General features: G+C 40.1%; 1 protein-coding gene across 1 annotated transcript in view; it reads left to right on the top strand.

Moving 5' to 3' along the window:
- Positions 1–12,703, top strand: part of cdh4 (cadherin 4, type 1, R-cadherin (retinal)) — a 191,207-nt gene that overhangs the window by 69,462 nt on the left and 109,042 nt on the right. The window contains exon 3 of the mRNA XM_062415383.1: positions 10,017–10,040. Within this exon, the coding sequence (XP_062271367.1) occupies positions 10,017–10,040 (24 nt within the window). The remainder of the gene's footprint in view (positions 1–10,016; positions 10,041–12,703) is intronic.

The raw sequence follows: 12,703 nt of genomic DNA, 5'->3' as shown, positions 1-12,703 counted from the left end.
CACTCAGCTGAATGCAAATGTGTGAGATAAAGCATACACACAGTCTGCCTACAGAGATACGAGGCAGCTACAGAGGAGCACTTGGCTGCCTTAAGCACCCGAAGCGCATGTCAACTCCTCCCTCCATCCCACATCGGGGCTCTGCATTTTAACTAAACATCTGGCTGTGTCAGCACCAGTTCATCACAGCAGGGACCCCCCGCCCACCTCCCTCTTTGCCTCTGTCTCTACATGTTGGAAGGCTGCATTCAGAGAAACAGAGAAAACTCTGTGCATCACATATTGTGATGCATATTGGTTTGAGAAGTAGCTATTTATAAGTGAGTGTTTTGCATGCATATTCATTTGAATTTAATCAGCAGGCCGAGGTAGAAAATGTTAGCTTTGACTGGACAAACATGTACAAGTGTCAAGCATATAAATGCATGCCAATGCACACCCACAAAGGCCAAATATCCTTACACATAAGATGTTTACATGCTGGAATGAAACCACCTACTGGGCTTATCAGCTGCTACCTACAGTGCATTAACATTAAGGTTGTGACACCCCATTAAATGTGTTTAGCCTCCAGGGAAAGTGCTTTAATGTTGGCTGAGAGAAAGTACAAATAGCTGTATACAGTATACGTTAATGGGGGCACTCTGCACAACATGACTGATTTGGCCCATGAGGTTGTTAACAATGAGGGTTATGAAAATGGATGTATAGTGACCTGACACTGCAAAGAGAAATGAGAAGGTATGTCTGTGGAGCCGTCTAATAATTAAACTCAGGCCAGGTGGGATATTTCACCAGCAATGAGAGGGTCATTTTCATTAAAAATAAGTCATGTTCAGTGTTTTGTTTCACTCTGTATTATTTTACAGCTATTCTATTAGTTCTCTGAGTAAAAGGTATTGTAACAAATGAGCTATTTCTGTATTTATTGATGCCACAAATCAAAAAACACTTACACTTCATTTATGCATGAGTTACCTTTAAGTATTTGAGTAAAACCCAAAAAACTGTATGTTGCCATCATCCACTATCTTTAATATATTTCTGTCACTTCAGATGAATTAGGACTGAATTGTTCATTTTATGTTGTTAATTTTTCCGCTGTTTATTTGATTGAATTATTCAGTTACTGACTTTTGTTTCCCCAAACACAAGAGCTGATTTTTGTTTTTCTTTTTAAAAAACATTCCCAGTGTGTTTCATCACCTTACAATTACATGTTGAGAAATTGTTCAAAACCAAGAGTCAGAAAAGCAGCTAAGCAGCTGCTGCACATTTGAATGGATTCTATTTGCTTGTTGTCCAGATTATTGGCAGGATTGATTCCCGTGCCTGCAACACTGTATAGACTTTATTCTTGACTTGTACACAAATGGGAAAATTAGTGGATCAGCTGCTGATGGCTTTCTGATGGACAACTTTTAGAAATTAGCATGTATGATGTAAACTGAATCAACCTCTCAATCTGTTTGGAGCACTTTTTAATAATTTGTTGAGACATCTGTTTTGAGTGACCATGTCAACGGGTGCTACATGTTTTTCCCGTGTCAACTGGATGAAATCTCCCTTGGTGTGACTGCTTTTCTGTAACCAAGGCAGTGATGTCAAAACACTTTAAATCACAGAGTCCTGTTCACTAACTTGTCATCAATTCATCCCCAGTGTATCCGTGTAATTTTGAGTGCAATGCACGTTCACAATGCTTATCTCTGAAGAAAAGGGGCCTTTAGTGATTACAGTGTATTGGCAGTTGGGTGTGTGTAACAGCGGTCTCCTGAAGTGCCCCATTACCTCTGATTTAAAGTGTGTACAGAGCAACAGGGCAAGCAACACAGTCCCTCCTCTGACGATACAAATAGCATTCTGCTCATGGAGAGGACTGCTACACGGAGAGAAAAAAATAAATTATGGGAAAAGAAATGGGTCTTATTCACAGGCATAAAGTCAGATCTTCTAACATTAATAAGATTTTGGCATTCATCCATATCTCTTACCTGCATAGATCAAAATCTACATTTACTGAGACGTGCCTTAGACAGGATACACTGAAAAGCCTTATGCATCAACTACGTACATGTTTATTCATGCAAATCTAGGTCTACTGACCTCAGGTTAACAAGAAAATGTGTTTCAGCGTATGTCAACCACACTAAATGGAACACATTTAATATATTTATTTGAACTGGAAACATATTTAACTGACTGATCAAAGGGAGTAATTATGATAAAAGGTCACAGTTAAATGTGGTGCTGGGATTTTTTCCGTTACTACACCTTCCTATACCTCAGGACACTGAAGAGAGAAAGTCATTTATCCCCAAATGTGCTGGCTGGTATTAATTATATTCTGCAGCAGAACACACTCAGGTGTTGCTGGCTTGCCAAGGCAACATCTCTGAAAGTATTTTACCTGTTTGAATTGCAAACAAAAGCACTCCAGAAACATTCTGGTAATCAGTGATTTGAGGCTATGTGGTTTCATGCTAGCCAAGAGGGAGTCATGACACACTGCAGAACAAGTGTTTGTGCATCTGGCATCATTTCTTTTTTTCATAATCAACACTTCTATTTTAGATTTCAAGTCTTGGCCTTTGTCATTTTTCCAGTAGCAATGATAGAAAATAATTGAGTTTGTTTACTCAAGGGTCTGTGCTTTGAGTACTTGCACTTATTTCACTTGACTTGGATTTCCATTTTATGTAACATCACAGAACTTTCAGAGGAAAATACTGTGTATTACACTACAAGCTTTAGTTAGGGGTTACACAGCAGACTAAAATTTTACTAACAAATCTTATGAACAGCTAATATAATACTGATGTTGATGCACTCTGCTGATAATGGACTTTTACTTAAACCTTCACTATTTTGGCCACTCGGGGGCAGCACAACAAACTGTTAAGACTACACTGACATAATATCTTCTTATAAAGCTGACATGTGAGTGTTAGCAAACAGTTGCTATTTCACGCATTCAGCAGACAAGGACAGGACCAATACTTTAATTTATTTGGAGTTTTCTTTGTGTCCACCTGGTAACAGTCCAATATTCACTCTTTTGTTCTTTTTTTTAGCTCTGTGTTGGTCCTCATTAACTTGTGAGGCAAATATCTGGCTCTTAAGTTGCTAAATGCTCCACTATGTTCACCAACTAGTCATCTACTTTGTGTGCTGTTTGGTGCTGAGCAGGTTGTGAATGGTGGGATTGAATTGGTGGGCTTTAAAACTGTAAAACCAAAACCAAAGATGGTAAAACGCTACCTACAGCCCAATGACCTGCAGAGTCTATTGATAATTGTCTGTGTGCTTGTCACTATAAGCGCCCCCTCCCACTTTACATCTACTAATTTGACCCTTTATTGTTACAAAAGCATTGATGAGAGCACCTTCAGTTTAAGTAGGCTGTGATGGAGTATTTATACAATGTGGGGTGGAAACATAGTGCAGAGAGGGATCAGTTGCAAGTGTAAAACCAATAAGATGTCAGTTTGGGAGAGAAAAACAATTTTATTTTAAGGGGTAGGTGCACAAGAGAGGATGTTGAAAGATTTATGGAGGCCACCTGTGCAGGGTGATGTCACCTTTTAAGATGGAAAAAGTATGTAGAGTAAGTAAATACACACCTCAGATGAGAGTTTTGCACATTTCTTATTATTTTGAGAACAAATCACAGAGAGAAAAAAACACTAGAAAGGGAAGAATCACTGATTGGTACACAGTGTACAAGGACTAACCCTCTCAATGCCAGCCACCTGCCTGGAGAGAGGCTGGTCATTACTGGGCATTAGTGTCTACAGGTCTGTGGATTAGGCAGTCCTCATCTTACCATATGGAGTTAAAGGTTGAATTGCATGTTAGGAAGAGGCAACATCCGTGTCTGTTAGTCCCAATATAAAACCTCTTCAGGCAGTGGCTTTTGGTTTGTGCGCTGCATTGAGGGATGAGTATACAATTGCCCTCTTCACTAGGGCCCTATTACCACAAAACGTTAATGCTCCATGTCATTGTGCTTCCATTCTGTCACTTTAGTACAATAATTAATCAAAATAAACATACAGCGCTTGACAATAAGGCTTTTATATTCGGCACTAATCAGACAACTCATTAGGCAGTAATGAGCCGACTCTGCCTGCTCTTGTCGTGTTTGGGGGAAGTTTGGCGCATGGGGAGAAGTGTTTGTGCGTGTCTCCGCAACACACACGCACACACACACACACACACACGCACACACACACACACACACACACACACACACACACACACATTCACACACACACACACCAGCCGGAACTCCTGTAGTCCCACTCCAATTATGGCAGCATCTCACCCGGGAAGAAGCCCACTTACCCAGCATTCACTTTATGAATAATTGATTGTTTTTGCCAGTGTTATATTTGTAAATACATGTTTGCTCTCTGATTAATAGTTTTCTAGACATACTCATTTGTTCAATTTGATTAGACTGTTAAATGTATTATTTATTAACTGAAAATACTCTCTGGTTATTAGTCATCACAAGGGCAACAAGAAGATTTGGCATAAGGATTCATCTGCATACAAACAGACGTGCTCACATCAATCCACGCTCAATCACATGACAGGTGGCGGCACGCGTGTGATTTAACACGTTGTTAGGATGTTTTCGAACATTTTTGGCTGCCTTTCAGCGTGTGCTTGTGAAAGTCATTTACACTCCCATATACTTTGAGAAAATAAGAACTAAGTTACTGAAGATTTTTTCCCGGATTAATTAGATTAATTAGATCCGTACATGAATTGAAAGAAAGGTTAGCACACAGACAATTCGGATGTAATTTGGTGCTTTGTGAGAGCTCCAAATGTTTTCTTCATGCCTTTGATGAAGGAAATGACTAACCATGACCTTTTGGGTGAGTTTAAAATGTGTGGGATTCTGCATTATTACTTGTTTTTGACTAATTCTTTTCACAGCTGTACTCGGCTTTGTAAAGAACCTGTTCACATTTTTTGCGGATGAATTTAACAGGAAAAACTGATGCACACAAGAATGCAAGATGTACGTCTGAAAATGTCATTTATTCATCGGAGAGCAAGGATGAAACAAGCAGCGTAGCGTCAGGCTTACATACCTGCGTCAGTGCTTTCTCGCATTTTCTAGTTAACTATACTTAAAATATATTGCTGGATAAAAGAATTAAAGCATTTTGATGGTACTTGTTCATCTCTCAATGTGCAACACCTGAGCAACTTGTAAAAGGACATGAAGAGTAAACCTGCTGTGGCATCTCTATGTCATACTATACATACTCTTACTAAGTTTCTACAGTGTGTATCTTTTAGCTAACCGCAGAATAACAGTGTGTTTCACTCATGTATTCATACACATGTATTCATGGATGGTGGAACAAACACATACAGGCTTTTTTCTGCTTCCTGGGAGTATAACAGCCAGCTGTCAGATTATTTTTTAAAAGCACATGTTTCAGATTGTGAAAATGGCTAATGCTAGTGCACAATTACATACACAAGGCATACTCTTAGTCTACCACTAAACAGATGCAACAAGGAGAGTAGAAGGTCGTAAGCAATAAGTCAGACTGAACATTTGGGTTTTTGTAGTGCCGACATTTCAGCAGCTTCTCCAAATATGTTGTTTTTTCTCTATTTTTTTCAGCCCTGAGTGTCATTCTGTGTGACAGTAGAGTCATTGTGTCACATTCATTTCAATATTTCATGAGATTTTTGCATTTTATGTGTTGGATTTTAAGTTATTCGCAATTTGAACTGTTTGAAATGTGTATTTTTAGCCCCAGAGGCCACAAAGCTATTATGATGTGATCCAGTTAAGTTGATTGATTTGCTCACACCCACTCCTCAGACTTATGTCACTTATGATTTCAAGGCTATTGCTTTTCATGAAAGGGGGCAGATGGTTGTTATATTGATGCCTTTTGTAATGACACGCTGCCCTAAATATTTAAGTGGCATGCTTCTCAATAGCAGTGTTATGTGTGTAAAACAAATGTGTGTGTAAACAAGGCCACCAAAATAACTGCCCAACAACATAATAATCAGGCCTCAGGTCCTGGTGATTCTTCACAGTAGTAGAAATGATTGGAAGATGAATGTGACCACAGTCGTCCTCTCCACTTTACTCATTCATCTGATAACAAATTAACCGAAATTGCAATTGAATACAGGCATGAAGAGATCCTCAGTTTTAAATAAACTATGAGTGGTTATTATTAAGATGGCTCTGAATTAATCATCCAATCAATTTCTGTACTCGTAGCTTTTTAATATCTTCAAATATGTGATCTGGGACCAAACACTTTCTCTGGATGAAATTACAAAATGCTAACAGCATAATTTTTCTCATGCAAGTATTATCAGATAAAAGTAACAAACCACCTGTTAAAAGGCACTAGAATTCAGCAAATAACATTTATTCTGTTAAAAAAATTTCTGGCACATGTGTTAAATCTTACAAACAGTGCAGACCTGTGACATCATCAGTATAATTGATGCAACTTCGAAATGGGCTGGCACACCTGTCATTTATCAGTTGTTTCCTGGTTCCTCTACCTGCTCCTGATGATAGTTTTAATGTTCAAGGTAAAAGCTTAACAACCACAACAATCCTCTGTCCTTTTTTGGAGTAACTCCACTCTTGTTTTAGTGTTGCTCTGCAGTTTTTAGCTTACTACTGTGATCTGTGAGTGTTTCTACAGCCTCATTAGGTTTGTATGCTATAATCTATGTAATATCTATCTATATTTATATTATAACATAATAACCATATGTCATGTGTTGTCATTATGATGGAAATTCTTGGTTTCAGAAGGAGCAGTGTACTATCAGTCATGTAAATTAGCCCATTTCTGAGCAGGCCGCATTTATACTAGTGAGATCTTACACGTACAATGCAAATATCTGCTTTTTCACAGCGGGTACTTGTCATTGCAGGAAAAGCACAAGTGTTATTAAGCCATGACAATGACCGTGTGACACTGAGTGAGCATGAACACTATCAGAATACTGAAACTGAAGCAGCTAAATGCAACTCAACCATATTTAATGTAATTATTTACACCTATTCTAACTGCGAGCTTTCAAAATGTCCTCAGTGAAAAATGCCTATATGAACAACACTGAGTGGTTATTCTGCCGGATGGGACTTGACTCTATTGTTTTGCACCTTTTTAGGGTTGGGAAAATGTTCCACCTATATGATTTATTTGATTTCTTTTGGATTAGTTTGGTGGTATCTCCATCTAACTTCAACCTGAAAAGAGGTCTGATCAGGCAGATTACCTCAAAGCCCCTGTGCTGGTGTGCAGAGCTGTTATTGGTGTTAATTGATAGTCAGATATTCTTGACTGTTGAGCGATTTTAGATGTCTGCTTCCAGTATTGTGAGTAGCGTAGCTGTTGCTGATTTGGCTGTTCCAGCATGTACAGTGTTGTTGTTGGAAATCTTGAAACCTGTTGCACAGAGGTTGTGGATGAATGCCCAGCAACTCAATGGGGGGGTCTCACTTACAAAACTGATAGACATGGTGCATCATTGGTGTGTGTAAGTATGTTTGTATGTGTGTGCGTGTGCGTGTGCGTGTGTGCGTGTGTGCATACCAAATTGTGTTACTGTGCCCCTCAGGAACGCTAGCAGGCCAACTGAAGAGAGGAGGAAAAGCAGCACTGCTCTGCACCATATGCCAAATATGAGCCTGCCTGCCAATTTGTGGGGGATACTGGCAAGTGCTAGCAAGGCTGAATTCTTGACAGAGGGAGATGAATAATTGAACATGTGCGGAGCGAAGTTCTGTTGGGATAGAGTGGGGTGCTTTTATACATGGAGAGGGGGAATGGAGACAGTCTTGCTGTCTACAAGAAAACTCTCATTTAGATAGTGATGTGTGCGCTTTTTGTAAACAAGTCAAAAAGTTGCAAAGATTTTACGATGAACTTCAATGGATTCGTGGTGAGACATGAGCAGAAAAAAAAAAGTGTGACTCATTGGCATTCATGCATTTTGATCATAACATCTACAGCCAAAGAGGCCAAAAGCTGTCATCGATTCTGCAAGTTTGTACCGCAAGCTCACAGAAAACCAAGAAACTAAACATACGTACTGAAGACTAAAGAGTGTCTGAAGAGAAGCCTGCGTGACTTAAACAAATTAAAAAAGCCCTTCATTCAAATATGGTATGCATTTCATATTTAAATTTTAATTTAGAAGGCACTGATCCACTTAACTCAACAGAAGGACAAGCTTACAATCTCTTACAGTTATAGGACTTCATACCAGTCTCTCTAAGAGTGTAACTCAGTCTTCTGACTATGTATATTTGGATGAAAGTTGACCATGACGTCACTTTTAAAGCTCTACATTATCTCAAGATTTCAAGCAACAAAAAAAAGGGACACAACAAACTGACAGAGGCAGACTGGAGGAGGAAAATGTTGGTTAGCACAACTCCATCCTAAATGGCTGCTTTAGGCTTAAAATAAATGTCAGGGTTAATTTGGTATGTTGGCGTTATGTCAGATAAAAAACCTGCACACACCAGTATTTAAAGGTTGCCATGTGTGAGAAAACATCATCTTATAAACATCATCTGACAACAGACTGAAATCACTCCTGTGCTTGGAATTAAAGCAAAACTAGAGAGGTATTAACTAAGGCATTGAATGTCTCATAGCGAGTGATTAACTGTTGTATTATCTATACAAAAACAATCTTGTCAAAGGAGGTATACCAAAAATCACCCACAGATTTTTCATAACCCCTTCAATCACTGACCTTGTTGAGCTGATATTTAACCAATATTTTCTCTCACAAAGCGTTCTTCTCAGTATAACGCTTGCAGTTCCAGCTGTCTTCTCTTCAATCACTTATTAGAGTTCAACAGCAGAAAACACTTTTGTTGCTCCTTTCCTTTTCAGACATGCACAACAAAACAGCCCTGAGCAGACTACAAAACCAGACTAACCGTTGCTGATCTCATTTAAATTTATAGTCTTAGTAAATATACTGCTAAATTAAAAAATAGGGTTATCGCAAAAGTTTTTTCCCCTTACAGTAATTGCGACAGTAAATATCCCCAGTAAGAGTCCACTGCCACACCACAACTTTAATTTTTCTTGCTAACTTTTGCAAGTAAGCAAAGAGCAACTTACTAATATGAAATTGCATGTCTGGAACCAACAGAGAGCCATTACCTAACATTTTTATTCAAACTTTTTTTTAAATCACAGGTCTGGGAATTCTAATGTCCTCAAACTTAAAGTTTAGAAACCAAGTGTGTCTGATCAGAGCTGGTGTTTTAAAAAAAAAGTTACAGTCTATAAGGCTTTCCAGATTAAAAAAATGAGAGCAATAAATGCACACACACACCAAAAAAAAAGCGAGCCATGGAGATTACTTCTGATCAAATCTCACGAAGCAACTATGCTGGAGGACATGTGAAGGGCAGGCAACCAGGAGAAAGACATCAAGAACCTCCACTGGCTGCCTCTCCACTCTCTCTGTCACGCAGCTGTGGTGCCAAGGTCTGAATAAATATCGCCCACGACGATTGTACATAACTGTGTGCAATGTGCATGAGCAATATCCCGCAATTCTCCTGTGTTTCAATGAGTGAGCACAAGAGCAATATAGACATCACTACAAGCTTTTGAAGATAATGATGAATCCCACTGCTTGAGGCAATGACAAGAAGTATAACAGAGAAAACAAACTGTATTCTGGTTAAATGGTGCTGCCTGGATAATAGACAGAGACAAATGTGAGCCATTACGCAGTTGTGACAGCAAATTTAGTCCAATAGCATCCCTGCGTTCTTTATATGTCACTGTCCAGCTATTGCCTGACTTTCCATTAATCATCCTCATTGATCTGTTTTGTTCTCTTGTTTAATGGTGACTTTAGTATCGCAGCGCCACTTTTACTGAAACCTATTATGTTCTAATCATCATCTTCTCTCTCCTTCTCCTCTCCCCGTGCCCCCTTTCCCTCTCTTTCGCCCCCGGTGACAGACACCACCCTGTCCAGCGAACGTGGTAAGTACTGAAGCCGCACACTAGCTTGATTTCGAGCCATCTGTCTAGACTGTGCCAGCTAGTGCCGATTGGCTGATGTGGAAGGAACCATTCTCAGATGGTGGTCTCGGTGGGGAAGCGCCGAGCCACAAACATCATTTGCATCACCAGGAAGTTATTTTCCTCTCCAGCACATTGCATGTCACGGCAAATGTTGAAACGAGGACAAAAACATCAAGCAATGGCAATTATGGAAGCAGCATCCACAGACCCATGTGGCCAATCAGAATTTGAATTTAGCATATTTTCCCCACATGCATTTTTGCGTCGACCTACTTAGTCAATTTACCCCCTTTTGACTCCAGTAGTATTTAATAAGAAGCCAATAAGGAGTATCTTTTTCACTTTGTCTCATTCCATCATTAGTGGAACGCATCTCCATGTAGTCTAAATAGAGAGTAGATGGATTCCCCCACTGTGGCGGCCTCTTTTCATTTGAATTTGTTTTTGACTCCCTTCTGTCTTGCTGTTATTAATGGCTTCCTGTGCTCAAAGGAGAAATTTAATTATTTCATCAAGCAGGTAGAAAGATGCAATGTGCCAGCTTTGTTTATGTCTTATTTTGCATGTCTGCATGTGTGTGTATATGTGCGTGTGTTTGTGTGTGTGTGTGTGTGTGTGCGCATACTCAGGCCGGACATCTGGTCTGCCCTGTAAGCAAAGCGAGACCACCTGTGTCAGCCTCTCTTCTTCTGTCACACGGCTTCATGTTCTTCTCCCGCTGTACATGTCGAGTTCCGGCGTGGCGCTGAGACAAGAAGCGATCTCGCTTAACTCGCTCTCTCCGCCCCGCCAAGGATGGTGCTACGGGGTGAAATTGTCGAGCTAAATGGGTGTGGTGGAATCACACAGTGTAGACTAAACACCACATGCTGTGCGTCTGGGCTTTGAAACCTCAAAGTGGTGAGAGGGTAGAGAAGTGTAAAGTTGTGGTTCAGATCAAGCCCGTGAGGTTTGTGTTTGTGTGCCTGGTTAACTTAACACAGCGGTGATGCGCGGCACAGAGAACTTTGTTTGATCAATTTTTCATCGCCGACCTAGCAACAGTATGGCACTCTTTTCTGAGTGTTAGTTTTGAACAATAAGGAGGGAATAGAAAGACACAATAGGTAAAGATTTGTATTCATTCTAAATGTTATCCTTGATTTTGACCTCATCACTGCCTTTCTTAACCGCCCTGCTGCTTTCACATTAAAACACACGCATGAGTTGCCTCCTGTCCCACACCTACTTTCCTTTTCTGTACTGCTGAGTAGTCACATAACGTGAGTGATATTCCACAGTGAAAGGCAGAAAAAGAAGAGGGAAGTAATGAATGGATTAAAAAGCAGATGAGAGAGTGAGAGGGAGGCTGTGTTAGGGCAAGGTCTGTGTGCCCTTGGTCCGTGTATGAAACGCAGCCAGCAGGCAGCCATCCAGTAGACTGCTTATCACTCACCAGAGCGTTCATCATTCACGCCATTCAATAACTGTTGTCATAATAAAATACGTGCATGTGTGTTTTTTTGACTGACATAAACATACAACAGTGCACACTTGTGCTTTCTCCATGTGTCTTCCAGTGCTTAACAAGCTCCTCTCCGCCCCTTCTGCAGTGATGGGGTGTGTTTGGAGTTGTCTGATAGGTCTTCTCAATGTGAAGTGGCTGCTGGCGCATCCTCTCCCAGCTTAATTGGCTGTACCTGAGGCAGGAGGGCAAGGTGTAATTGCGATAAGAGAAAACGCTGTGCTTGGCTGGTTTTAGTGCCCTTATCTATAATCTCTGGATTGATTATGGTTTTTCTGCCAGCCGTGCAAATTGTTCAACCCCATCAAGTGTGCTTGAAACCACCTTAACTCCGTCTCGGCCAAACCGCACTGCACATCAGCAAACTATAAACCACACGGTGCATGTACTGCTGATTAGGCGACAATATCCTGACCATCGGCATTCACTTCTGATCACTTGGCTGAAGGCAACAGTGATTATATTGAGACAGTTAGGTATCTGATGTACTACATGAATGTCTTTTTATGGTCAAATAAACAACTCTACCTCCCCCTGCATGTCCCTCCATGTCAGCAATCTCATTTTAGAAAAAGAAATATAAAAATATATATAATATATAAGGAGTTGACTGATCATCCGCCTGGCTCATCATTGGATCCGATATTCAGCATTTTTACCATTATCTCAATGTTTGTTTGTTTTTTATCCGATTGCCAATATGCACTAATTTGACTCTGGTGCAGCCTCCTCCCTCTGTCTGTAGTCACCACTCTGTGGTGTCAATCGATGCTCCGCCCTCAGCGCTATCTGCTTGGGTACACATCATGAGCAGCTCAGATTAGCAAGCATAGTTGTGTGTAGAAGGTGAGGTAGCACATTATTGGCAAAGTTACAATAAACATCACAATAATCTACGCTGAAGTTTTAAAAACACCACAATCTTATGATCTATTTCTATGATAACAATCATGCCCAGCTTCCTAGTTACACTGCGCAAATGCCCAAATAATGCAATTTGTTTCAGTGACATAAAATAAGTTAAGCAAATGTTGAGTCTTGTTGAGTCTTTAGCCAGCTGAGTACAGCAAAACATTGATAGGGTATAACATTATTTCTCACCAGTTAATCACTCTGA

The sequence above is a fragment of the Scomber scombrus genome, chromosome 3, assembly GCF_963691925.1.
Source record: "Scomber scombrus chromosome 3, fScoSco1.1, whole genome shotgun sequence".
Lineage (NCBI taxonomy): Eukaryota > Metazoa > Chordata > Actinopteri > Scombriformes > Scombridae > Scomber > Scomber scombrus.
The sequence above is the reverse complement of the archived record's forward strand: the minus strand, read 5'-3'. Positions and strand labels throughout refer to the sequence as shown.